The sequence below is a fragment of the Notamacropus eugenii genome, chromosome 1 (assembly GCF_028372415.1).
Source record: "Notamacropus eugenii isolate mMacEug1 chromosome 1, mMacEug1.pri_v2, whole genome shotgun sequence".
Lineage (NCBI taxonomy): Eukaryota > Metazoa > Chordata > Mammalia > Diprotodontia > Macropodidae > Notamacropus > Notamacropus eugenii.
Genome location: NC_092872.1, coordinates 123936444 through 123961192, shown reverse-complemented (window position 1 = coordinate 123961192; position 24749 = coordinate 123936444). Strand labels below are relative to the sequence as shown.

General features: G+C 36.2%; 1 protein-coding gene across 1 annotated transcript in view; it reads left to right on the top strand.

Annotated features, from left to right (window-relative positions):
* LOC140507771 (annexin A10-like) overlaps positions 1-24749 on the top strand; it is a 55057-nt gene that overhangs the window by 14891 nt on the left and 15417 nt on the right. Inside the window, exons 5-8 of the mRNA XM_072615709.1 lie at positions 8115-8168; positions 8287-8380; positions 11668-11763; positions 15350-15408. Of these exons, the coding sequence (XP_072471810.1) occupies positions 8115-8168; positions 8287-8380; positions 11668-11763; positions 15350-15408 (303 nt within the window). The remainder of the gene's footprint in view (positions 1-8114; positions 8169-8286; positions 8381-11667; positions 11764-15349; positions 15409-24749) is intronic.

Here is a 24749-nt window from a genome sequence, read left to right as displayed (position 1 = left end):
CATTTGGCTAATTCTGCTTTTGAAAGCATTCTTCTCCTCATTGGCTTTTTGAATCTCTTTTGCCAATTGAGTAAGCCTATTTTTAAAGGTGTTATTTTCTTCAGCATTTTTTGGGGTCTCCTTTAGTAAGATGTTGACCAGCTTTTCATGCTTTTCTTCCATTTCTCTCATTTCTTTTCCCAGTTTTTTCTCTAGCTCTCTTACTTGATTTTCAAAATCCTTTTTGATCTCTTCCATGGCCTGAGACCATTGAATATTTATTTTGGATGTTTGGGATACAGAAGCCTTGACTTTCATGTCTTTCCCTGATGGTAAGCATTGTTCTTCCTCCTCTGAAAGGATGGGAGAAGATATCTGTTCACCAGAAAGTAACCTTATTTTTTTTTTTCCTTTTTGGGGCATTTTCTCAACCAGTTACTTGACTTTTGGGTCCTTTGTCAAGAGTAGGGTATACTCTGGGAATCTGTAAGATCTCAGTTCCTCCAAGGTGGCACAATCAAGTGTGTACATTGGTCTGGGGGCAGCAAGAGATTTTTGTGCCCAGAAACTTAGCAGTTACCTCTCCACAGCCACCTGGTCTCCAGTTTCACCAAGTCAGCACTGGGGGCTGATTTTCAGTTAAGCTGTGGCGGCAGGGCCACCATTCAGTGAGAGACAAAGACCAGCTCCCTCAGGACCTCTACACAGGACTGAGGTAATATTTAGCTCCCCAGTGCCCCCAGGGGTTTTTATGCTCCAACAATGGATGTGGGTAGCTGTACAGGCTGCTGTGTAGCCTCTGTGGCCACTAGGCAGCCGGAGCTATGGGAAAGCCTTTCTCCCTTCCCAGACAGCTGAAAAAACCCCGTCATTGACCTTTGGTGCCTGTAGGTTGAGGGATCTGAGAACTGCTGCTGCTGCAACTGGAGATTCCACAACTGGAGATTCCACCGCTGATGTGTCCTCCTCCCAGAGTCATGGTGCGCCGTGGCCAAGGCTGAACTGGGCTCTGCTCCAGGTCCCATGCAACCGATGTTTCCCATGGACCTTTCAGGTCACCCTAGGCTGGAAATCTCCTCCACTCTGTTGTTCTCCACTTCTGCTGCTCCAAAATTTGTTGAGAGAACCTCTCTACAGGTATTCTATGGGCTGTGTGGGGAGAGCCTCCGTATGTGTGTCTTTGTACTCTGCCACCTTGGCTCCATCCCCGAGGACAAAGAATATTAAGGAACAGGGTAATCAGTGGTGTCAAGTGCTCCAGAGAGGACAAGGAGCATTAGAACTGAGATTAAAAAAAAAAGAGGCAATGTAGAGAAGTGGAAAAGGTACTGAATTTGAATTCAGTGAATCTGGGCTTAAATCTTCACTTTTATTAGTTACAATTAGTTATATTACTAAATATATAATGAGTATGTTTAGTGTTATTTATTAATTGTGTATACAATTATAAACTCTACATGTAGTTATATATTATAAACTATGTACTAATATATTTATCATGTATCTACATGTAAATAATTATATAATATATATTAACTATATTATGCAATGTATATAATTAGTATACTATATATAATTTAATACTAATATAATGTGATATAATTAATACGCAGCTAGTCACTTCTATATTAGCTACTATAACAATAACGATTATATTAGTTCTATAACTATAATGTGACTATAATCATAACCACATTACTAGTTATATGACCTTGGGCAAGTCACTTCACTCCCATAGGCCTTGGTTTCTTCATTTATAAAATGGGGGAGGGGAGTTGAATTAGATGATCTTTAAATCTCCATCCAATTCTAAGTACTACAATTCTATAAGATTTGTTGACTATTTGGAAATGGACAAATAGAGTAGAAATTAGGCTGCAAAGAATTGAAGAGTAGTAAGAGGATGATTAAGGAGAGTCTCCAAGTCTCCTAAAAATTTAATAATGAAAGGAGCAATATATGATAACAATTTGACAGGGATAGCAGATTCCAAGGACTGGTCTTTGGAGTTTTTGTTGTTTGTTTTTCTTTTAGATTCAGGTAAAGGAAATCTCAAAGTGTTTGATATAGGAGGGGAAAAAGGGAATGAATCAAATACATCTAAAGATTCAAGAAAGAGTGGGACTGGTTAAACAAAGTCACATAGGAAACAATAGTATAAAAGATTTCAGGGAAGGATTTGCCTTTGGCAATATCTACCCTTTCCTCTGCAATGAAAGTGAGGAGAGATTGAATGAATAGGAAGCTGCGAAGCTTGGAGGTGAAGCAAATGAAACCCTGCCATTTGGCATCTTCAAGTTTCTTAGGAAAATAGGATATGATATTATCCACTGGTATCACTGCAGGAGGAGTAGAGAAAGAGGTTTAATTCCCTAGAGGAGGCAATAGGATGTCATTAAAAGATTATTAAATGTATTACCATGCAACAGTGAAAGTCAAAGTGAGTTGAAATAGAATAAACTTATAGCAGATACCAATCAAAAAGGTTTATGACTTTCTCTAGCTGTACTTGGCTAAGGAAGAGTAGAAATGGAAAGAAAAGATGTAGTTACTCAACAGGACTGGGGTAGAAACAATGGAAGGTCAAAGGACAGATCTTAAAGGCAAAATTCCAAGTGTTCCTGAAATTATTTCATTAGGAGTGGAAGAGAAGTTCAAGACTAGGTAGAAGGGCAAATGAAGCTACAATAGGAATAATGGATTAAAGGAATTCACAAAGATTATGGGACAAAAGGTGAAGAGAACAAAAAACAAAACAAGTTCCATAGGAATAGACATGAGCAAATGGTGGTAAGGTCAGATGATTGTACTTGGGAAGGAAAATTTAAAGGTAAAGATGTTGGAGTTATAATAGTAGTGAGTAGAAGGGTCAAAGGCATGGCATCTCTCTACCTCAATGAAGTAACAGTATGGTGAAACAAGCACTTCCCTTAAAGACTGAAAACTTAATTTTCTCATCTGCATATTTGAATAGATAACTTCTGAGACTCCTCCCTGCTCTAGAACTGTGATGATGACCAAGATACAGCAAAATCCTAATGTGCCCTACAAATGACCAATCTTCTCATTAAACCATCAGCTTTGTGCATGATAATTGTGGCTTCATGAAACATAATATGAAGTATTGAGGTGGTAGATTCCCCAGCCATTTTTTGTAGATGGGAGTTAATTGTATGTTTTCTCCTGACTTTAAGGTGGAAAATTAAAACCCTTTAGCTATAAGAAATATTCCTGAGGCCAACTAGAAAGAATTTTGTTTTTTTTCCCTCAAAATCTATTTTTGTTCTCCTTGTATCAATTAAATTTCCTTTAAATGGAAAACTATATCTCTAAAAAATGAAGAGGAAAAAATTGTATTTTTACATAGGAGAGAAAGAAGATCAACCAGGGTACTCTTGGTGTGTTGAGAAAAAAAAAATGAGTCAGTAGCAGGAACTTAGAGTGGGAAAGGGAATAAAACAATAAATTATTTTTCTTGGAATAGCCTATTACAAATTTAAAGCAGATTATTATCCTTCCATTTTCCATTTTTCTCATTTGACAGAGATTCCCATTCGGTCAGCCACAGATATTTCAGAGCAGGTCCCCCTGAAGTAGGAATGTTGTGACTAAAACCTTCATACTTGACACAAATTCTTGAGAATACAACTAAGGTGGGAATTAACATATTTTCTCAACAGGAAAAGCAAACTAATTATTCTAGCATTTGCCAAGCAATATTTACTTTTAATTCTTTCTTTCATTTTTATGTCAAAATAATTGTCAACTAAAGATAAACAGCCTTTTAAAAATATACTGCTGAGGTAGCCAATTATTAAATGTCTCATGAGATTGAGGAGGGTCTAATGATTGGGTTGATTGGAATCTTTCAGGCATCATTGATGGTGGAAAGAAAAAATATTAATGCCCATATTTTCATGTAATGCTCCCAAATCAGATCTTGTCAGTTTATAAGCAAACTTATGTTTTTTGGAACTGTGTGGAAAGTTAGTGGAACACTTCATTCTATATCCTCTAACCTGTCCCCTGGTTTTGAATCCAGGAAACTTAATTATTAAGGATATCAAAACTATTTTTTTAAGACAAGTATATATTTCACAGATTAACTTGAGTTTGCTATAAGGAAGCTACAAAGGTAGAAAGAAACTATTTAAAATCACAAGTAGAGATTAGGGTCCTGAATCATCTATTTCCTAGAGTTATGATTCAGGACATAACTAAACTTTAAAATTATCATATCAAATCAATAGCTGAAGGATCAAGATTGTGGGTGATCAGAAAGGCAATGGAGAGATTGATCGTAAGTCCAAGAAGTAAGCTGCAACATGTTACCAAAGATGTGCAAGAAATGGTGGGCAAATATATATCATCCCAGGAACCATAGAACATGTCTACCACCATAGTTCCTTTGAAGTATCCGTCTTTTCTTTGACTTGAGCAAGTCATTTAATTTCCCTAGGCCTTGGTTTCCTCATCTGTAAAATTATGGGATTGGATCCAATGGCTTCTGAGTTCCTTTACAATTCTTGGATCATGATTCTACAATCTTATGCTTAGAAAAGAAGGAGGGTTAATCAAGTAGAAAGAATTAAGAATCACTGGAAATACAAGGCCTATCTGGTACTCATGAGATGTTAAAGACAAAAAGGAAGGCCTCTAACACATTGGATGGCATTTAAAGGGAGGATATAAGGGATAACATGGACAAGAACCTAGATAGTCAGTGTTACTTTAAGCAATGGATGCAAAGTCATAAAGACCTGGGTTCAGATGTCACTTCTGGCACTTACTTTCTGTGTGACCACTGACCAAGCACCTAACCTTTCAGATCCTCAGGCAATTCTCTAAGAAGGTGAAAAATGTCAGTGATGAAATTCCTCAATCCTTGGCACATAGAACAGAATGAGATGAGGAGCCACAAGATGAAAAAGAATGGTACCCATGAAAGATAGGAGTATCTTCACTGATTGATGTCATGAATCTACTAAAGCAACAAATTATACACAATATTATACCATTTGGATATAGCTTTTTTTTGAATAAGCTCAACATTAAATGACAACATAACTTTTCTGTCAGCCATAAAATCACATGCCTTCCTCTATCCCACAATGCCAATAAAAATCATTCATGTAATAAGTCACTCTAAATTAATGATAAATGTCTAATGATAAATGTTAAGAGAATACCAATGCCTAAGACAATGTTCTTGATGTACAAGCATCATATCCTATAGGATGTCTTTTTTAAATTTATTTCATTTTTAATTTATGGAATAAAATAAGCAATTCTATGACAGCATAATTTTTTAAAATGTTTGAACATGAAACTGCAAATCTTTTAGGTACAACTTGTTATTCCTCTCGACAAATCCACACACTTGAGTGGTGCAATGGATTGAGCACTGGACCTGGAATCAGGAAGACTTGAGTTCGAATTCAGCTTCACTATGTGAGCAAGAGCAACTCATTTAACCTCCATTTAACTCAACTTCCTCATCAGTAAAATGGGAATAATAATTTCACCTACTTCCCAAGATTGTTGAGGGGATTAAATGACATAATATTTGCAGTGTTTTGCAAACTAAACTGTTAAATAATTGCTAGCTATTATCATTATCTTCATCTTTAACAATCTATTGCTTCCCTAGCATTCAGCTACATGTAATTAATGTCCACTGATGGCTAGACTACGAAATGTCTACAACTGTAGGAATTAAATGTGATTTCTCCCAACTACACACTCTGAAAGTTCCTGGGACCTGAACAAAGGAAGCAAATTAAAGTTTGCTTCACCTTCTAACAAACTTCAGTCCTCAATGGAGCTAAGATCCTATCAATGTGGTACTACCTACACCTGTTCTAATCACAGCCCATCCATGCCCATTCATTCCAAGGAATTCTAGCCTTTATCTTCTCATAAATGTTTCAAAAAGGCTCTGCCCAAAAAGTTGGAGGCATTTCTCTCAGTCTTCAAATATTCCATGGATCAAAGTGAAGTACTTGGGCTATCTAATGGCTGTCCTTCACTTTTGCTGTATGACCACAAGCTAATCTCATTTTTTTTTCATGGTAAACCACATACTTAGAAGAAAATGTGCCAAAGTGGAAAAACCACTATCACACAAACCAGAAGATGTGAGTTCACTCCATGTCACTGATGCAAGGTTACACTTATAACCTTGAGTCAACTCCCCCTGGGTTCAGTTTCACTATCTATAAAATGAGAGATGGACTCAAGGAGATCTGAGGACCTTTCCAACTTAAATCTATAATTATATCCTTTATTAATTTCTAATTATTTCTTAAAAATCACTTATTATTAGGCCACTAGATTTAGTTTCCAGTCAAATTTCTATTACTATAATATTCACTATACTTTCTCATCCTCTAATCTCCTACCAAAGGACAATATAAGGTCCTCATGCTTGGGTTTGTTTTTCATATTTTATTGTTAAGCTGCTTCATTAGTTTTGTTGTTTTTATGCTTGAGTTTAATTCAGTCAAATTCTCCCAAGGCAACAGAAAGTCATTTAGTGAACTGGATGAGATCAGATAGAAATGGCTCCTTAGTGTCCTTGCAAAACTAACTCAACTCTAAATGGATCAGCAGATTGTCCTCTAAAAGTTTAAGGTCAGAAGTTGATTTTTTTTTAAATCTCTGTATATTATGTCTCTGTATATTTTTCTCAGAAGGAGGGAGGAGAAAAAAGATGGAAGGAAGAAAAGATGAAAGGAAGGAAGTCAAGGGGGAGAGAGAGGGAAGAAGTAGAAGAAAAAAGAAGGAAAGAATTAGAAAAAAGAGATCTTTTTAAAAATTATAACTCACAATGACAAGTTTTACTTTAGTACAAGAACTGTTTTCCTAGATTCAGTAGGGGTAAGTAATCCTATTTTCATTGGTGTTCCTTTCTCACCAATTAATGATTTTCCAAAGAATTATATACAATATTTAATCCACATGCTTTAGTAATGTCAACACTTCTACCACTTAAACCTCTCATTTTTTCACCATTAGTTGATGTCTGAAATTCAACAGAACAAAATGTTTCTCCCTAAGTTCAGTTTCCCTCTAGTTTGAACATTTTATCTTTGAAGCATTACAAACTTTTTTTTTGACAAAATATTTTTTGTCATCTTTCAGCTATAATCATTATGGGTTCATTATAGGAATCTTCAAAGTAAAGGTAGAGTAATAGCAAGCTCTTTATTTAAAAGAATTTAAAAGTCATTTTACTTAATTCACCATTATAATTTATAACATTCCTACCTAAAACATAAAAACATATGAATTAGCTTACATATTACAAAGAGCCTAGGTTACCCATTATCAATTCATTCATTTGACAAACAGTTTTGAATCCTCAACTTTGTACAACGTACTCTATGGGCCCTTGTAGGGCTGGGTATAAACTCCAAATAAAACATAACCCCTATACTCCATGGACGGTTAGTTTGTGTACTGAACTGGAACAAGTTCAGATCTCCTAATGTTTTCTCTACTATACCAGCTTATAACCAAGCTTTTTTTCTAACTATCAAATCAAATCTCATTCATTCATGGTCAGATGAACCATTTATCAAATTTCAGCCTTGCTCTGTGTGTGAGAAGTGAGTCAGAGTTGTTTGGATTTTAAATTCAGACTTTTTTTTTCAATGTGTAGCACTTGAGCGGCACATTACCATGACCTAAAAGTTCCAAAAGATGGAAATGAGGAATAAAAGGATTCCAAGAATGGAAAGTGCAAATGTGGGAATTGGATTGCTATCTATGGGCAACTTCCAGAAATCTAGTTCATCTAGAAGATGGAGAACGTGGGAGGGAGGGGAGAGTAATATTTAATCAGACCAAAAAGATAGCTTGAACTCAGATTGTGATGGTCTTTAAAGGCCAAATTGAAGAACTGACATTTTATCATAGAGGCAGTAGGTAGCCTCTGAAGTGTCTTAAACAAATGAGTAACATGATTGGATCTGTGCTTTAAAGACATCAGTCTCTCACAGTGCTGTGGGAGTATTCATGGGAATTACCAGTGCTTCTAATACTCCATCTTATGAGGTATTCCTGTCATTTAGTTTATGGTAAGTATAGTTAGAACAACAACAAAGAGACAAACGTTGTGTTTCTCTTTACAGGGAACCAGGGAGGAAGGTTATACCAATCCTGCTATGGTTGCCCAAGATGCAATGGTAAGTCTAATCAAGCAGTTGAAATGCCAAAATTCCAAACTAGCTTTTTCCTTGGGGATATCTTTCCTTGTGGTTTGGGATTGTTCTGAAGACCCTTTCTGGTCTCATAATGTTCCAGGTTCTGTGGGAAGCTTGTCAACAAAAGACAGGAGAACATAAAACTATGCTACAAATGATCCTCTGTAACAAGAGCTACCAGCAGTTGTGGATGGGTAATTATTAATCATTTTTATTTCTTGCTCCTTATCCAAGTGTGTAATAAAAGAACAGATGCTAATTGAAAAAACAAGAAAATATGAACGGAAAACATAAAAAGGGTAGTCACCACTTAACCCTGAGGCAATAAATCAATTTAACTTATTTATATGTCGCAAGCCTTATTTTTCCAGCACCAGCAGAGACGATCTTTCATGTCAGTGAATATTTCAGATAAACTGAAACTAAACTCTATAGTTCAACTCCTAGAAATGTATACAGTGCCTAGTACAGTTCCTGATACATAATAGACACTTAACAAATGTTTATTGATTAGATTACTTTGATTGATAAAGGCATTAAAAATATTTTTTGTTTAAAAGCTTTAAATATTTCTGGTGGGAATTTTTAAACAATCCATTAAAAACCCTTCTTGCCTTTTTAAAAAGAATATAGTTCAAATGAAAGGCAACTTGGAATAGTGAATAGAGAGGTATTCTTAAAAGCAGGATATTTGTGTTCATGTCTCACTGCTGATATATACTGACTGTGTGACCCTAGACAAGTCATTTAACTTCTCAGTGTTTTGAGCAACTAAGACTTTTATTTGTAGAGAAGTTGCAGACTTGTATTAGAAGACAGAGTTTCCTCATGCGGGAGTTGCCCATACCAAAGAAATCTCAGTTCCATTTGCTATTCCTATACTTTAAAAGTTTTGTGACTTGATCATTCTGTGCACACCCTCTACTAATAAAGATTGAAATTTTTCCAAGGCTTAGTGAATGATTTTAATGAATTTTATTGTCCCAAAATTTTCATGACCTAGTGGTCACCCTTCTGTCAAAGAACCTCATTTTGTACAAAGCTACCATAGTCCTCAGAGACCAGGTATGCAGACCATCACCTGGTCCATGACCAATATCTTCCTAGGGTGTTAGGATATGCCAGAATTTTGTTTACTTTTGTTTTGTTTTTCACCCCTTTCCCCAGGCATACTCTTTGAGAGGTCAGGATCACCTCCACCCCACTATATTATCATCTTCCAAAAGACAATTGGAAGGTTCTAAATATACTGAATATAAGAAATCATCCCCCAAATTGAAATTTATTCTCTACTTTGACAGATAGAAAATGATTGATTACTGATTTGGAAGCCATGGTATAATTAACTATAGATGATCAGCTAGCTAAGGTCAAAACCAATGTGGAATTAGAAGGATAACAGCAAGCAGATATTGTATACAATTAGGAAAAATTTAAGATGCCATATTCAAACAAACTTTCTATGTCCTTAAAATGAGAAATGGAAAAAATTGAAGATATTGACCTTGAAAATCACCACTTTCTACAAAAGTTTAGCCAGCAAAAGTCATCCACCATCACAGGTAGATCAAAAGAACCCCAAAATTGTTTTAATGATGCACATTTGATCTCTTTACTGAAGAGACACATATCAGGTGAAGGAAGTGCCAGTTTAAAATACAAATATTTGTAAAACATTAAGATGGTATATTAGAAGTTTTGCCTCATAGAAGACAGAAAAAACCAGGCCAGTGAAAATTCTGCAGACAACTTGAAATGAATCTTAAGAACATTCATAAATGTAAACCATAGGTTAAATATTAGAAAGTAGATTGTGTCCACATTTCTAGTTTATCTTCAATAATGGTAAAACTACCACGTTGTGACTCTAATATATAAGCCACTCTACACCTACCATATGATACATGACAAAGTAGAAATGATACTTAATAGGATTCCATTAAGAAGATTGAATGGAACGACCAAATATAGATGGAGGAAAATTTGTGTTGAAAGTGACACAATAATGAAAACACCAAGGAATCACTTTATAAACTATTTCAGGGGAAGATATCAAAAGAATGAGGGAAAATCATGAAAGATATTACTATCCAGAATCATGAGATCAATAATTGCTCATCTATAAGCCTGCTTTCTCATTTTAAAAAGATCATTATAGAATTAATACATGAAAATATGAAGTACACATATTTTGATCAATTATTTTTCATAGTAAATCATGCTTTTATTGTTGCAATTGACTAGCAACTAGGGAATATAATATCGTGCTACATTAGTTATTTCCTAATAAGAAGAAAATTATTCAGGAAAGCAAAAAACAACCTTAGAAGGCTCTCAACAAGGTGTATCTTATGGATATGTTAAGGTGAAACTAAGATATTTTGATAGAAGGATACTGCTCACTCGTCCTCTGGCTATTATTGCCAAGTGAGACATAAAGCAGGAGGAAATACTTGCTTTCCAAATGTATTCTACATTCTTGAGCAGAATGTCCAAACAAGATCTAAATAGAAAAGGAATTCTGTATAGGTGGTGAGGTCCTACAGATGCTTCCATGTGTAGATTATGTTGTGTTGTTAGAATCAAGGTCTACAATAATCAAGGTCTGTAATATTCTACAGAGCTTATTTAATGGTAATCACTTAAAAGCAGCCAGCCTAACAATAAAAAGAAAAAAATCAATTTATGGAAAATACCTGTGATCAAGACTATGACATATACTTTGATGGGCAAGATGCTGAGTTATTACATTAGCATATATGTCTTAAAAGGTGATGAAAATGAATAGTGAGACAAACCCAGAAATGAATAGGAGAAATAAAAAGCTGGTAGGATTGTGTTTGAAATTATCCTGTGCTTTTAATGATTCCAAGAGACTCCCTGACACAAAAATTCATCTTTTTTTAAAATTGACTCAAATATTCTTCCAGTGAATCTATAGAATTCTTAACCTTAGAATAGTACAATCTCCAAAGAATTAGATTTGTAGTTGACTCATCTTTCCTATCACTGGGGCTGTCCAAAAAATGGAAAGGACTGTTTCAGGAGGGAAAGACAGTGGCGTTACTCAATAAGGCTGGATACACAGTGAGAACAAATAGAGAGCAGAATAATTACAAGTATGTGACAAGAATGAGGGATAACAGATGGACAGCTCCAGGACTTTCTCTGGTGGTACATAGAAAAAAGTAAAAATACTTAGAAAAAGACCTCTAGCACAAAAGATAAATCCACTGTTGAGGATCTATGAGAGAATACATGTAAGAATTATATAGAATAACAGGGCACAGAGAATTGGTATCTACAACAATTAGGAGAACACCCACCTATAATGAGAGTATGGATCAATGCCAATATTAAATAAATTTTAAAGGTTCTTTTAAAGAAAATATGTATATCACCAAAATCCTTCCACTAATATTAATTTTGATATATTCAGTTTTTCCAAACTTATATGTAAAGTATTCAAATTTTTTTGAAGTTTTTCAGGAATTTCAAAATATTTCTGGACAAGATATGGTAGATGCCATTAATGAATGCTATGATGGATACTTTCGGGAGCTACTCGTGGCAATAGGTAAGTGGAAAATCGTTAAGTATAGGATAGTAGTGATACATGACTGTTCATGCAAGACATTGTAGAGGGGATACCAGTCCATGTACAAGTGTAAGAAAATTGAATTTGGAGCCATGGGAACTGAGTTCAAATTCTGGCTCTGCCAATCACTACTTGTGATATTAGAGAAATTATTCACTACTATGGACTGCAATTTTCTTTTGCAAAGTGAAGGCACTGGATTAGGTGACCTCAAGAGTCCCTTACAACTCTAATTTTTTGATGCTTAGTATAAATGTCTACTGCAGTCATAGTCAACTCTTAAATTTTGTGGCTATGTGTAACAAGGATATACAAAATTAGTTTTATGACCTCAAACAGTTAATGCACTTAGCTCATCTTCACAAGGATGAATATTAACCACTGAAACCTCTGTCATAGGTAATTATACCCACTATCCTATTCAGCTTATTTTCATACTCTTTTAATCCATTCAAGGGCAGAAAAATGCTTCTAATATGACCTCATTTAATTAAGCCAAGAGCTCTTTTCAGCTTCTCTCTTAAAACTTTGTCTTTATCCTGGGAAGTGCTGCTGGAATTAAAAGAAAATAGTCATCAAACAGTCCCTAGCCATGTTCCAAATAGCCTGCTTGGAAAAAGAGAAATATTCATTACCATATCCCAGGGAACATAACTACTCCATTCAAGTACAACAAAAATAAAGCAGCTATGGACACACAGCTGCTGTGCATTTAAAACTACAAAATGGCCTAATTCATCCTTATATTATTTTGGGACTTGCCTCATATTTACATTGGAAAGGTCAAGATACCCACATAATTTGAAGTAAGACTATGAGAGATTCTCAAAATGCAATTAGTAGGTATATTGAAGACAATACGTGTTGATCTGATGAATGAATCGCTAAAATGTATAAATAAATATACAATATTAATTAATTAATTATTAATTAAATAGACATAATTAGTCAAATGTACATTGCTATGAGTAGAATGGCATAGTCATAGAATGTTAGGGGTTGAAGAGCCCAAGCTGCTCATTTTATAGCTAAAAACATTAGTTCTTTACTCAGCACCTCAGAACTGGATAGATAATGTGAATGATAGAGTAAGAACCCAGGGTCATTCACTCCCAATGCACTCCTTTTCTTCCAGAAGACAAAACAAACATTTCTAGCCTCAGTTTCAAAGAACTGTTATATGCCAGAAGGCCAACTAGATTTTTCAAATGGAAGAAGGTCCCAGGAGGGTAAAATTTTGTTTATCATGTAATCAGCACGGCATGGAGGTATGCTGTAGTCAGTTTGGAATGGCTCCCAAGAGCTGATTGTCAAGTTTTCCGTTTGAGTATTTACATCTCAGTAATTTACAAATATGATAAATTGAGGCTTGAATTACTGTTCTGTTCATTGTCTAGACTTCATAAAGTAATAGAAAAACATTAATAATACAAATCAAGCTTATTAATAACACAAATTATACTTAAAAGTGTGACCTATGTTCTTTTTTTTTTTTGAAGAGACGGTTGTTAAATATTTACCAACATACCTCTGAGTATGAGGTTGAGTGGAACTAGCACTGAATTTGGTGACAAGAGAGACCTGAGTTCAAGCCTCAGCTCTAACAATAGTTATGTGATCTTAAAGAAGTCTCTGAGTCTCATTTCTTCATCTGTAAAATGAATATAATCATTCTTTCAATGACTACCTTAAACAACTGTCCAGAGAAAAGCACTTTGTAAAACATAAAACTCTGTATAAGAAACAATATGGCAGAATGAAGAGACAGCAAGTCTTGCAATCAGAAAAAAAACTTGGGTTAAAGTCTTATCTCTGATACACACAAGTGGTATTACCAAGGCAAGTCATTTACACTCTTAGAGCCCCAGTCAGATCTTTAAAACTATAAGTGATAGATGAATGCACAATCAGCATTATTGGAGGGAATTTTCCACACTGGAAATTTGTCACTCCAGTGGACTTACAGCTTCATTCTAATGAACTCACAGGTGTGAGGAAGGGGGAAGAATTAGAAGCTTTATCAAAATACAATTTATTACTCTATCCATTAAAAAAAATCAGAATAGATCATCTTAAATATTGAAGTTATTTCCACTTTCAAGAGAAAAAAAATGGGTGAAAATGTTCATTATGCCACCATACTTGAAATATTATGTGACACACAGGCTAACTTACCATATACATCAGCACACTCACATAAGCACGTACACACACACACACACAAATAGATAATGCAACACCCAGAAAACTGTATATCTTAATGAGTACTGAAATTGTTCTAATATTATGTAGCCTGATCTTATAATTTAATTTTCTCTCTCCCTCCACCCCTCCCACCTCTCCATCCCTGCCCCAAACTGTAGTCCAAAAGTTAAGTAAGGTGAAATGGAAAGGTTTTATTGTCCCAAAGATTTTATTGAATCTGACCCTTAGGGGAGAAAAAGCAGAAACACAATACTTTTTTTTCCTTTTCCAAATACACAAGTATTCAATAGCAATGACAAGAATTTGGTGCTCAAAATGGTGTAGTTTCTAGAGTCTGAGAGGTTTAGCTATATGAATAGTTTATCCTATAACTTGAGGTCTAGACTATACTATCTGCTACATAACTAGTTTGTGACCATTCATAGAATCAGCGGTGTAGAGACTGAAGACAATTTAGAGATAATCTAATCCAGGGCCCTCAATTTATTGATGAAGAAGCAGAGGTCAGTAACTTCTCTCAATTTCAAGGTCTATTTGTGAGATACATGATAAAGTTTATTTTTTTGGACTCGGTTTGTGATTCTATTGATTTAGAGATCTTCAGGATGAGTTAAATTCCTCTAACAACGTGAATTTGTACTCTCTGCCACTCACAGTCTTAGAAAGTTGCCTGGGACACAAAAAGCTTAAATAACTTGGTAAGGATAACTCACAAGAGTATGTCAAAAGTAGACTTTAAATGTAACCTTCCTGATTCCAAAGCTAACTTTCTATTCACTATGTCAGGTGGAAAGATGGAGGTGAGACAAGCCTAGAACTGACTGGAATGTGAGACAGTAGTCTCAATATGCACATGGAGCACTGCCATGTGTATTTTTAAGTTCATTTCTGTAACAGTGGTGACCTCTTGTGTTTGCTCAGGTTCATTTTGATTTCCATAATTCTTGCATTTGTAGAGGTGAAAGACTTCAGAGCTGAAATGAGGGTTATCTTAAGGATGAGAAGAGAAAGGGGGAATCTCAGTTTTCTTTCAACTTTAACCATTCTATACACAGAACTTTGAGTGCAATTTTGGAAGAGAAACTCAGTGAGGACATCGCCAAGGGATTGACTCTCCCACCCTTGTGCGAGTTTCAGTGGGTCTTAGCTTGACCACCTCTATAGGCTTGCTTAAAATTTTCAAAATAAATATGTCTTCAAAGAACATCACTCATCAGTACTCTCTAATGATAATCAGGCTCAACTATGCCAGGACTTTATCCATAAATTGATCATCCACCCATCAGAAATGTGGAAGAAAATGAATACAAGTATCTTTCGCAAATATCAAACAAAGCGTTTCTTCTTTTGTTTCCTATAGTTCTCTGTGTCCGGGACAAGCCTGCCTACTTTGCTTATAAGCTGTACAGTGCAATCCATGTAAGTACTATTCTCTATGTACTTAAGTAGTTATCTACATGAACCAAGTCCCCATCTCCAAAGAACTAGCTAGCAATTCTCCTTAATTAAAATGATATTCATCTGTAATAGATCATCTATGAAATCATATCAGTTTCAAAGATCATAACACCCCATCCCTGAAGGACTTCTTGATGCTGAAAAATCCCAAATTTAATACAAAAATCTTTCTCGTTTCACATCTGTTTACAATATCATATTGCAGAAGTAGTATTTTCTGAGGACTGGATTGACCTCAGATGTTTTAAAGCTAATCTACAGCTGTAGTGTTGGTAGGCCTCTAACTACCTTCTTGATTTTGATGGTCCAAACCTTCACATCAAAAGAAAATTGATCAAACATAAGACATGACATAAAGAATGTTTTTCTGTGTGACCCATGGACTTTTTCATGTGATTTTCTTGGCAAAGATACTAGAGTGGTTTGCCACTTCCTTCTCCAGTTTTTTCCCATTTTACAGATGAGAAACAGGAAAATAGGAGTTAAGTTACGTGCCTAGGGTCACACAGCTAGTAAGTGTCTGAGGCCTGATTTGAACTCAGATCTTCCTGACATAGCCCAGCCTTCTATCCACTGCATTCACCTAGCTGTCCCATAAAGAACATAACACATTGTAAATTGATGAGGAACTCATAGCCATCAGTCAGTTCAGTCTTGGCTGCTCACTAATATGCTTACTTCAAAGCAATAATATCTTTCTAGATATCCCTCCAACATTAGACACAATGAGAATTCTCTTGATAAATGTGAAGCTTATCCAATTTCTGAAATGTTTCCCTCTCCTTTTTATGAAACCACATGCTAGTTTAATCTTGTCTTAATAAAATTAATAACTAGTATTTACATAGCTTTTTAAAGTTTACAAAGTGCTTTGTAAATATTATCTCATTTTATCCTTATAAGAAGCCTAGGAAGTAGGTGTTAGTATTATTCGCATTTTACAGATGAGGTAATTGAGGCAAGCACAGTTTAAGCAACTCTTCCAGGGTCACATAAGTGAGGATGGATTTGAAGTCTTTTTACCCTCAAGTCTAACACTTCGTTGATTGAGCCAGCTTTCTGTCTTCTAAAGCAAAGCCTCAAAAAGCATTGTCAAATTATATGGAGTTATGCTACTCATGTTTTGAACAGTATCTGCTTGGTGAAACAGGGTTAATAGTAACAAGGCTTTTAAATGCAAGTGGAAATGCTGCATGTCATCCTGTTTTCTGTTGTACAAGTGTCACAGGCTCAAGAACAAGAAAAACATGGAGAGTAAATCTATTAGTGTTCTCAAGAGATTAAAGCTTGTATTGAAATAGAAGTCATTTTTCACAAGCCATCAACTCTTCCTAAGTAGTGATTAAACTTCCAGCATGCCCATCTATCTTGAGAATCAAATTTTTATGCTAACATAATGAGCATTATTTTTTTTTTATTTTTTTTATTTTTATTTTTTATTTTTATTTTTTTTATTTATTTATTTTTTATTTATTTTTTTTTATTTTGTAATGTTTAACAATCACTGCCATACAATTGTGATTTTATCCCCCCACCTACCCCCCACTCCCCCCCTCCCTCCCCACGACTGCATACAATTCTGTATAGATTCTACATATACTTTCCTATTGAGTATATTTTCACTATAGTCATGCTACGTAGTCAGACTAAGATAAATGAAAGAAATCGTATAACAAATCAGAACATGATACACAAACACATACACATACACAAACATGATCTGCTACAATATGTGAGTGACTTCCATATTTCTCTCTCTGAGTGTGGCAGGCATTTTGCCTTGAGATCCTCCATTGGGATTTTTTTTTTTTTTTTGGTAAGAAGTTCTTGTGTTATTACACAAATCTAAGTCTACCAGAAAAAACTCTCACACACTGTGGTTGTTGCTGTGCATAAAGTTCTCCTGGTTCTGCTCCTTTCACTCAGCATCAGGTCATATAAGTCCTTCCAGGCCTCTCTGAAGTCTTCTTGTTCATCATTTCTTATGGCACAATAGTACTCCATTACATTCATATACCATAATTTATTCAGCCATTCCCCAATTGATGGACATCCCCTTGACTTCCAGTTTTTGGCAACTACATAGAGTGCTGCTATAAATATTTTTGTACATGTGGGACCCTTTCCCATTTTTATGATCTCTTGGGGATATAGTCCTAGTAACGATATTGCTGGGTCAAAGGGTATGCACATTTTTGTAGCCCTTTGGGCATAGTTCCAAATTGCTCTCCAGAATGGTTGGATGCGCTCGGAGCTCCACCAACAATGAATTAGTGTTCCAACTTTCCCACATCCTCTCCAGCATTTATCATTTTCTTGTTCTGTCATGTTTGCCAATCTTATAGGTGTGATGTGGTACCTCAGAGTTGTTTTGATTTGCATCTCTCTAATCAATAGTGATTTAGAGCATTTTTTCATATGATTATAGATAGCTTTAATTTCTTCCTCTGAAAATTGCCTGTTCATATCCTTTGACCATTTATCAATTGGGGAATGACTTGTATGATTATACATTTGGATCAGTTCTCTATATATTCTAGAAATGAGGCCTTTATCCCCGAGCTTAGCTGTAAAAATTCTTTCCCAATTTACTACATCCCTCCGGATTTTGGTTGCATTGGGTTTGGTTGTGCAAAAACTTCTCAGTTTAATGTAATCAAAGTTATCCATTTTGCATTTCATAATGCATTCTATCTCTCCTTTAGTAAAGAATTCTTCCCTTCTCCATAGATCTGATAAATACACTATTCCTTGCTTCTCCAGTTTATTCATGGTATCAGTGTTTATACCTAAATCATGTACCCATTTGGACTTTATTCTTGTGTACGGTGTCAGGTATGGGTCTATGCCTAATTTCCGCCACACTGTTATCCAGTTTTCCCAGCAATTTTTGTTAAACAATGAGTTCTTATCCCAGAAGCTGGGGTCCTTGGGTTTATCAAACAGAAGGTTGCTATATTTTTTGCCTATTGCATCTTGAGTGCCAAGTCTATTCCACTTGTCTGCCTCTCTGTTTCTTAGCCAATACCAAGTGGTTTTGATAATTGCTGCTTTATAGTACAGTTTGAGGTCTGGTAGCGCTAGGCCACCTTCCCAAGCATTTCTTTTCATTAGTCCCTTTGATATTCTGGACCTTTTGTTTTTCCAAATGAATTTTGATATTATTTTGTCCAGCTCTAGAAAGTAATTGTCTGATAGTTTAATTGGTATGGCACTAAATAGGTATATTAATTTGGGTAGAATTGTCATTTTTATTATATTAGCCCGGCCTACCCATGAGCAACTAATGTTTTTCCATTTACTTAAATCTGACTTTATTTGTGCAAAAAGTGTCTTGTAATTGTGTTCATATAATCCCTGGGTTTGTTTTGGCAGATAGACTCCTAAGTATTTTATACTGTCTACCCTAACTTTAAATGGGATTTCTCTTTCTATCTCTTGCTGTTGGACTTTGTTGCTAATATATAGGAATGCAGAAGATTTGTGTGGGTTTATTTTGTACCCTGCAACTTTGCCAAAGTTGTTTATTAATTCTAGTAATTTTTTACTTGAATCTCTGGGATTCTCTAGGTAAATCATCATATCATCTGCAAAGAGTGATAACTTAGTTTCTTCTTTGGCTATTTTAATTCCTTGGAAATCTTTATCTTGTCTAATTGCTACAGCTAACATTTCTAGTACCATATTAAATAATAGTGGTGATAATGGACAACCTTGTTTCACCCCTGATCTTATTGGGAATGCATCTAGCTTATCCCCATTGCATATAATGCTTGCTGAAGGTTTTAGATAGATACTGCTTATTATTTTATGGAAAGTTCCCTTTATTCCTACATTCTCCAACGTTTTTAGTAGGAATGGATGTTGTATTTTGTCAAAAGCTTTTTCTGCATCTATTGAGATAATCATGTGGTTTTTGTTAGCTTTGTTGTTGATGTGATCGATAATGCTAATAGTTTTCCTAATATTGAACCAGCCCTGTAGTCCTGGTATGAATCCTACCTGATCATAATGTATTAATCTCATGATAAGATGCTGTATTCGTTTTGCTAGAATCTTATTTAAAATTTTTGCATCTATATTCATTAGGGAAATTGGTCTATAATTTTCTTTCTCTGTTTTGTCTCTTCCTGGTTTGGGTATCAAAACCATATTTGTATCATAGAAAGAATTTGGGAGGACTCCTTCTTCCCCAATTTTCAAGAATAGTGTATGTAGTATTGGAATTAACTGTTCTTTAAATGTTTCATAGAATTCACTTGTGAATCCATCTGGCCCTGGAGATTTTTTCCTAGGGAGTTCATTGATGGCTTGTTCAATTTCTTTTTCTGAGATGGGGTTGTTTAAGTATTCAACTTCCTCTTCTGTTAATCTGGGCAATTTGTATTTTTTAAAGTATTCATCCATCTCATTTAGATTATCGAATTTGTGGGCATAAAGTTGGGCAAAGTAGTTTCTAATTATTGTTTTAATTTCCTCCTCATTGGAGGTGAGTTCACCCCTTTAATTTTTAATATTAGTAATTTGGTTTTCTTCTTTCTTTTTTTTAATCAGATTGATCAAAGGCTTATCAATTTTATTAGTTTTTTCATAAAACCAACTATTGGTTTTATTTATTAATTCAATAGTTTTCTTAATTTCAATTTTATTAATCTCTCCTTTGGTTTTCAGTATTTCTAATTTGGTATTTACTTGGGGATTTTCAATTTGTTCTTTTTCTAGCTTTTTCGACTGCAAGCCTAAGTCATTGATCTCCTCTTTCTCTATTTTATTTATGTAAGCATTCAGAGATATAAAACTTCCCCTAATAACTGCTTTTGCAGTATCCCATTATCTCACTATTGTCATTCTCTCGAATGAAATTGTTGATTGTTTCTATGATTTCTTCTTTAACCCAACCCTTCTTTAGAATTAGATTATTTAGTTTCCAATTGATTTTTGGTTTCTCTTTCCATGGCCTTTTATTACATGTAATTTTTAATGCATTATGATCTGAAAAGGATGCATTGATTATCTCTACCTTTCTGCACTGGATTGTGAGATTTTTATGTCCTAGTACATGGTCAATTTTTGTAAATGTTCCATGTACCGTTGAGAAAAGGGTATATTCCTTTCTATTCCCATTTAATTTTCTCCAAAGATCTATCATATCTACCTTATCCAGAGTTTTATTTACCTCCTTAACCTCTTTCTTGTTTATTTTGAGGTTGGATTTATCGAGGTCAGAGAGGGGGAGGTTGAGGTCCCCCACTAGTATAGTTTTGCTATCAATTTCTTCCTTCAACTCCCCCAACCTCTCCTCTAAGAATCTGGATGCTATACCACTTGGAGCATACATGTTTAGTAATGATATTGCTTCATTGTCTATGGTGGCTTTTAGCAGGATATAGTTTCCATCTTTATCCCTTTTGATTAGATCTATTTCTGCTTTCACTTTGTCTGAGATTAGGATTGCTACTCCTGCCTTTCTTACATGAGCTGAAGCACAATATATTCTGCTCCATCCTTTGACCTTTATCCTATGTGTATCCCCCCGTTGCAAATGTATTTCTTGTAAGCAGCATATTGTTGGATTATGGCTTTTAATCCATTCTGCTATCCGTCTCCGTTTTATGGGAGAGTTCATTCCATTCACATTCACAGTTATGATTACAATCTGTGCATTTCCCTCCAACCTCTTTCCCACCATTTGTGCTTTTAGCTCTCCCGTCTCCCTTCCCCTCCTCAATAGTATTCACTTTTCTCCCCCTCCTCCTGCAGCCTTCCCCTCCTTCTTTTGACCCCCCTCCCTTTTAGTTCCCTTTACTCTTATTGCTTCTTTCCTCCCTTTTAGCCACCCTCCCCTTTCTTCCCCCTTCCCCTCCTACTACCTATAGAGCTAGTTAGGCTTATCTACTTAAGATTATTGTTCCCTCCTTTGAACAAATCAGATGAGAGTACCTCTCAAACAATGCTCATCTCCCTCCCCTCCTTCCCTCTACTATAGTTTTGTACTTCTTCCTGTGATATAATTTGCCATTTTCTGCTTCCCCCTTTCCACACCTCCTATTACATTCCCTTCTCATACTTAAATCATATTTTTGACATGACATCATTTACTTTATGCCCGTTCCCTCTACCTATATCCCTTTTATCATAATAGCTGCACAGTTCTCAAGATTAACAGGTATCATCTTCCCTTATAGGGAGGTAAACAGTTTGCCCTAATTGAGTAGCAAGTTTTTGTTTTTGTTTTTTCCCCTCTGTTTACCTTTTTATGATTCTCTGGAGACCTGCATTTGAAGATCAAATTGTCTATTGAGTTCTGGTGTTTTGGTCAGGAAGCTCTGGAAATCCCTTATTTCGTTGAATGACTTTCTCCTTGCCTGAAATGTTATGCTGAACTTTGCTGGGTAGTTGATCCTTGGTTGAAGTCCCAACTCCTTTGCCTTACGGAATATTGGGTTCCAATTCTTTCGATCTTTTAATGTAGAAGCTGCAAGGTCCTGTGTGATCCTGACTGTGTGTCCTTGATATTTGAATTGTTTCTTTCTGGCTGCTTGTAGTATTTTCTCCTTCACTTGATAGCTCTGGAATTTGGCAACTATATTTCTTGGGGTTTTGAGTTTGGGATCCCTTTCGGGAGGGGAACGGTGGATTCTTTTGATGACTATTTTGCCCTCTGAGTCTAGTACTTCTGGACAGTTTTCCTTGATGATTTCCTGGAAGATATTGTCCAGACTCTTTTCTTCATCATGGGTTTCTGGCAGGCCAATAATTCTTAGATTTTCTCTCCTGGATCTATTTTCCAGGTCAGTTGTTTTTCCAATTAAATATTTTACATTTTCTTCTATCTTTTCATTCGTTAGATTTTGTTTGACTGATTCTTGTTGCCTCATTGAGTCATTAGTTTCTACTTGCCCAATTCTAATCTTCATCGTAGTGTTTTCTTCAGTTAGCTTTTCCATCTCCTTTTCCATCTGACCAATTTTTCCCTTTAGGGAGCTATTTTCTCCATTTAATTTTTGTACTTCTTTTTCCAATCGACCAATTTTCCCAGTTAGGTTTTGGGTTTCCTTTTCCATCTGATCAATTTTCCCAATTAGGTTTTGGGTTTCCTTTTCCATTTGATTAGCTCTTCCTTTTAGGGAATTATTCTCTCCAGTTAATTTTTGAACTTCCTTTTCCATTTCTTCAATTTTCTTTTTCAGGGTGATGTTCTCATCAGTGAATTCTTTTTTTATAGTTTTAAAATCATTGGCCAGTTTTTCTTTTATATCCTTCTTCAGACGTTCCAGGTAATCTAGTTGTGCTTGCGAGAAATTCATAGTCCCATCTGAGGTTTCAGATGGAAGTACAGTCTCAGCCCTAACCTCTTTGGTGTTTGTGTTTTGGTCCTTATCCCCATAGAAAGATTCTATGGTTTTTTCACTTTTCATCTGCTTTTTCCGATTCATGATGTTGGCTGAGTGTTGTAGCTTTTGGTTCTTTCAGTCAGAAGGTACAGATCTTTAGGTTGAGCTGATGTGTGTCTGGGCTAAAAGCAGGCTTTTGTTTTTTGTTTCCCCGATCAACCCTGGGGTTAGCTTGTTAGGTGTGTGGGAGGTGTGGTCTGGTCTCAGGCTATCTCCTCAGCTGACTTGAGGCAAAGGCAAGGTCAGGGGATGGTAATCCCAGCTTCCCTATTGTCTTCCCTTTTCCCCTGGAGAGCTGGGGCACGCCTAGAAGCTAACGCGTGTTCCCGCCCCTCCTGGGGCTCGTCTCCTGGCTCTGAGGCTTGCCTGGGTCTCAGTGCGAATTTTCTCTGCCCTGGGTCGTCTGTCCCTCCAGATCGCCTCCACCACAGTAGGAAGAATCCCCCTTTGCCACTTTTCCAGCCTCTGGTGTTATGAGACCACCCTCCCCCTTCTGCTGTTCCCGCTGATCCAGGATTAATCTGGGGAAGAATTTTATGGTTCCCTCACGGTCATCAGGGGGGAGGAGAGAGCACTTACTGATCACTCTGCCATCCCAGTTCCTGGAAGTTCAAGTAGTGACCCACCGAAGTCCGTCTTCAGGCTGAATATTTCAAGGGCTGCTGTGGTGATGTCTGGCACTCAGCGGCTCTCACCGGCTCGGCCTGGCTTATCTCCTGCTCCGCTGGTCTCACCCGCCACTCTCGGGCTCCTCTGGTCCCCTCCGCCCTGCCGCGCCGACCGCGCTGCGCTGTGCGCCGGGGTCTTACCCCCGCGGAACAGATCCCTCCCGTGGACCCTCCGGTCCAGCCTGGGCTCCGAATCCGTCAAAGTCTGTCACCCACTGGATTTTACACCTCCAAAGTCTGGTCAGACTCTCCCCCCAGAGATATCCAGAGGAGTTTTTCCAGGAGCTTAGGTGAGTCGTTGCTTTCACTCCGCCATCTTGTCTCCGCCCCCATGAGCATTATTTTTCTACAGAATGCATTGTAGTGCAATAGATAGCACCTGGACTTGGAGTTAGAAAAGCCAGATTCAAGTTGAATATAACTGTTAAGTGAGTTGGTTAACATGTCTGAACTTCAGGCTTCTCATCTGTCAAATGGGAAGACTAATACTTCCACCTTATGATAAAGGTGGTTTAGTGGATAAAGAATTGAGAAAGACCTGAGTTCAAATTCAGCTTCAGGCACTTATTTGCTGCATGGCCCCTGGTAAGTCATTAACCTCTGTCTACCTCAGTTTCTTCATCTGAGAGAATGATAATACCACCCTCCCAGGTTGATATGAGGTTAAAATTGGAAAATATGTATAAGGTGCTTTGCAAATCTTGAGGTTCTATGTAAATGCTAGAGTGATGCTATGGGAAAAGCATATTACAAATCCTAAAGGGTCATATAAATTATTATTCACCCACTAGAACAGATGCTTCCCTTCACCCAAAGAACTGAAATAGGCTCATATCTGTGCTATAATTGAAGTAATGAGGGTAAAAGGCAGAATTTCAAAATAATAATTATAGCTAGGAATTATAAAGCATTTTAAGTTCTGCAAACCACCTTACAAATGTTATCTCATTTTATCCTCACAATAACCCAATGGGGTAAGAGCTATTATTGTCTTCTTTTTTACAGATGAGGAAACTGAGGCAGAAAAAGTTTAAATAACTTGCCCTGGGTCACACATCTAATAAGTATCTGAGGCAATATTGGAACTTAAATCCTCTTCATTCCAGATCCATTGCTTTATGCGTCAAGCTACCCAGATACTTGTAGATAGACAGCTAACCAGAAGGATGTTTTAAATTCTGTCTTTGACAGATACTAACTGTGTGACCTTGAATAAGTCAAAACAATAATAATAACTCAA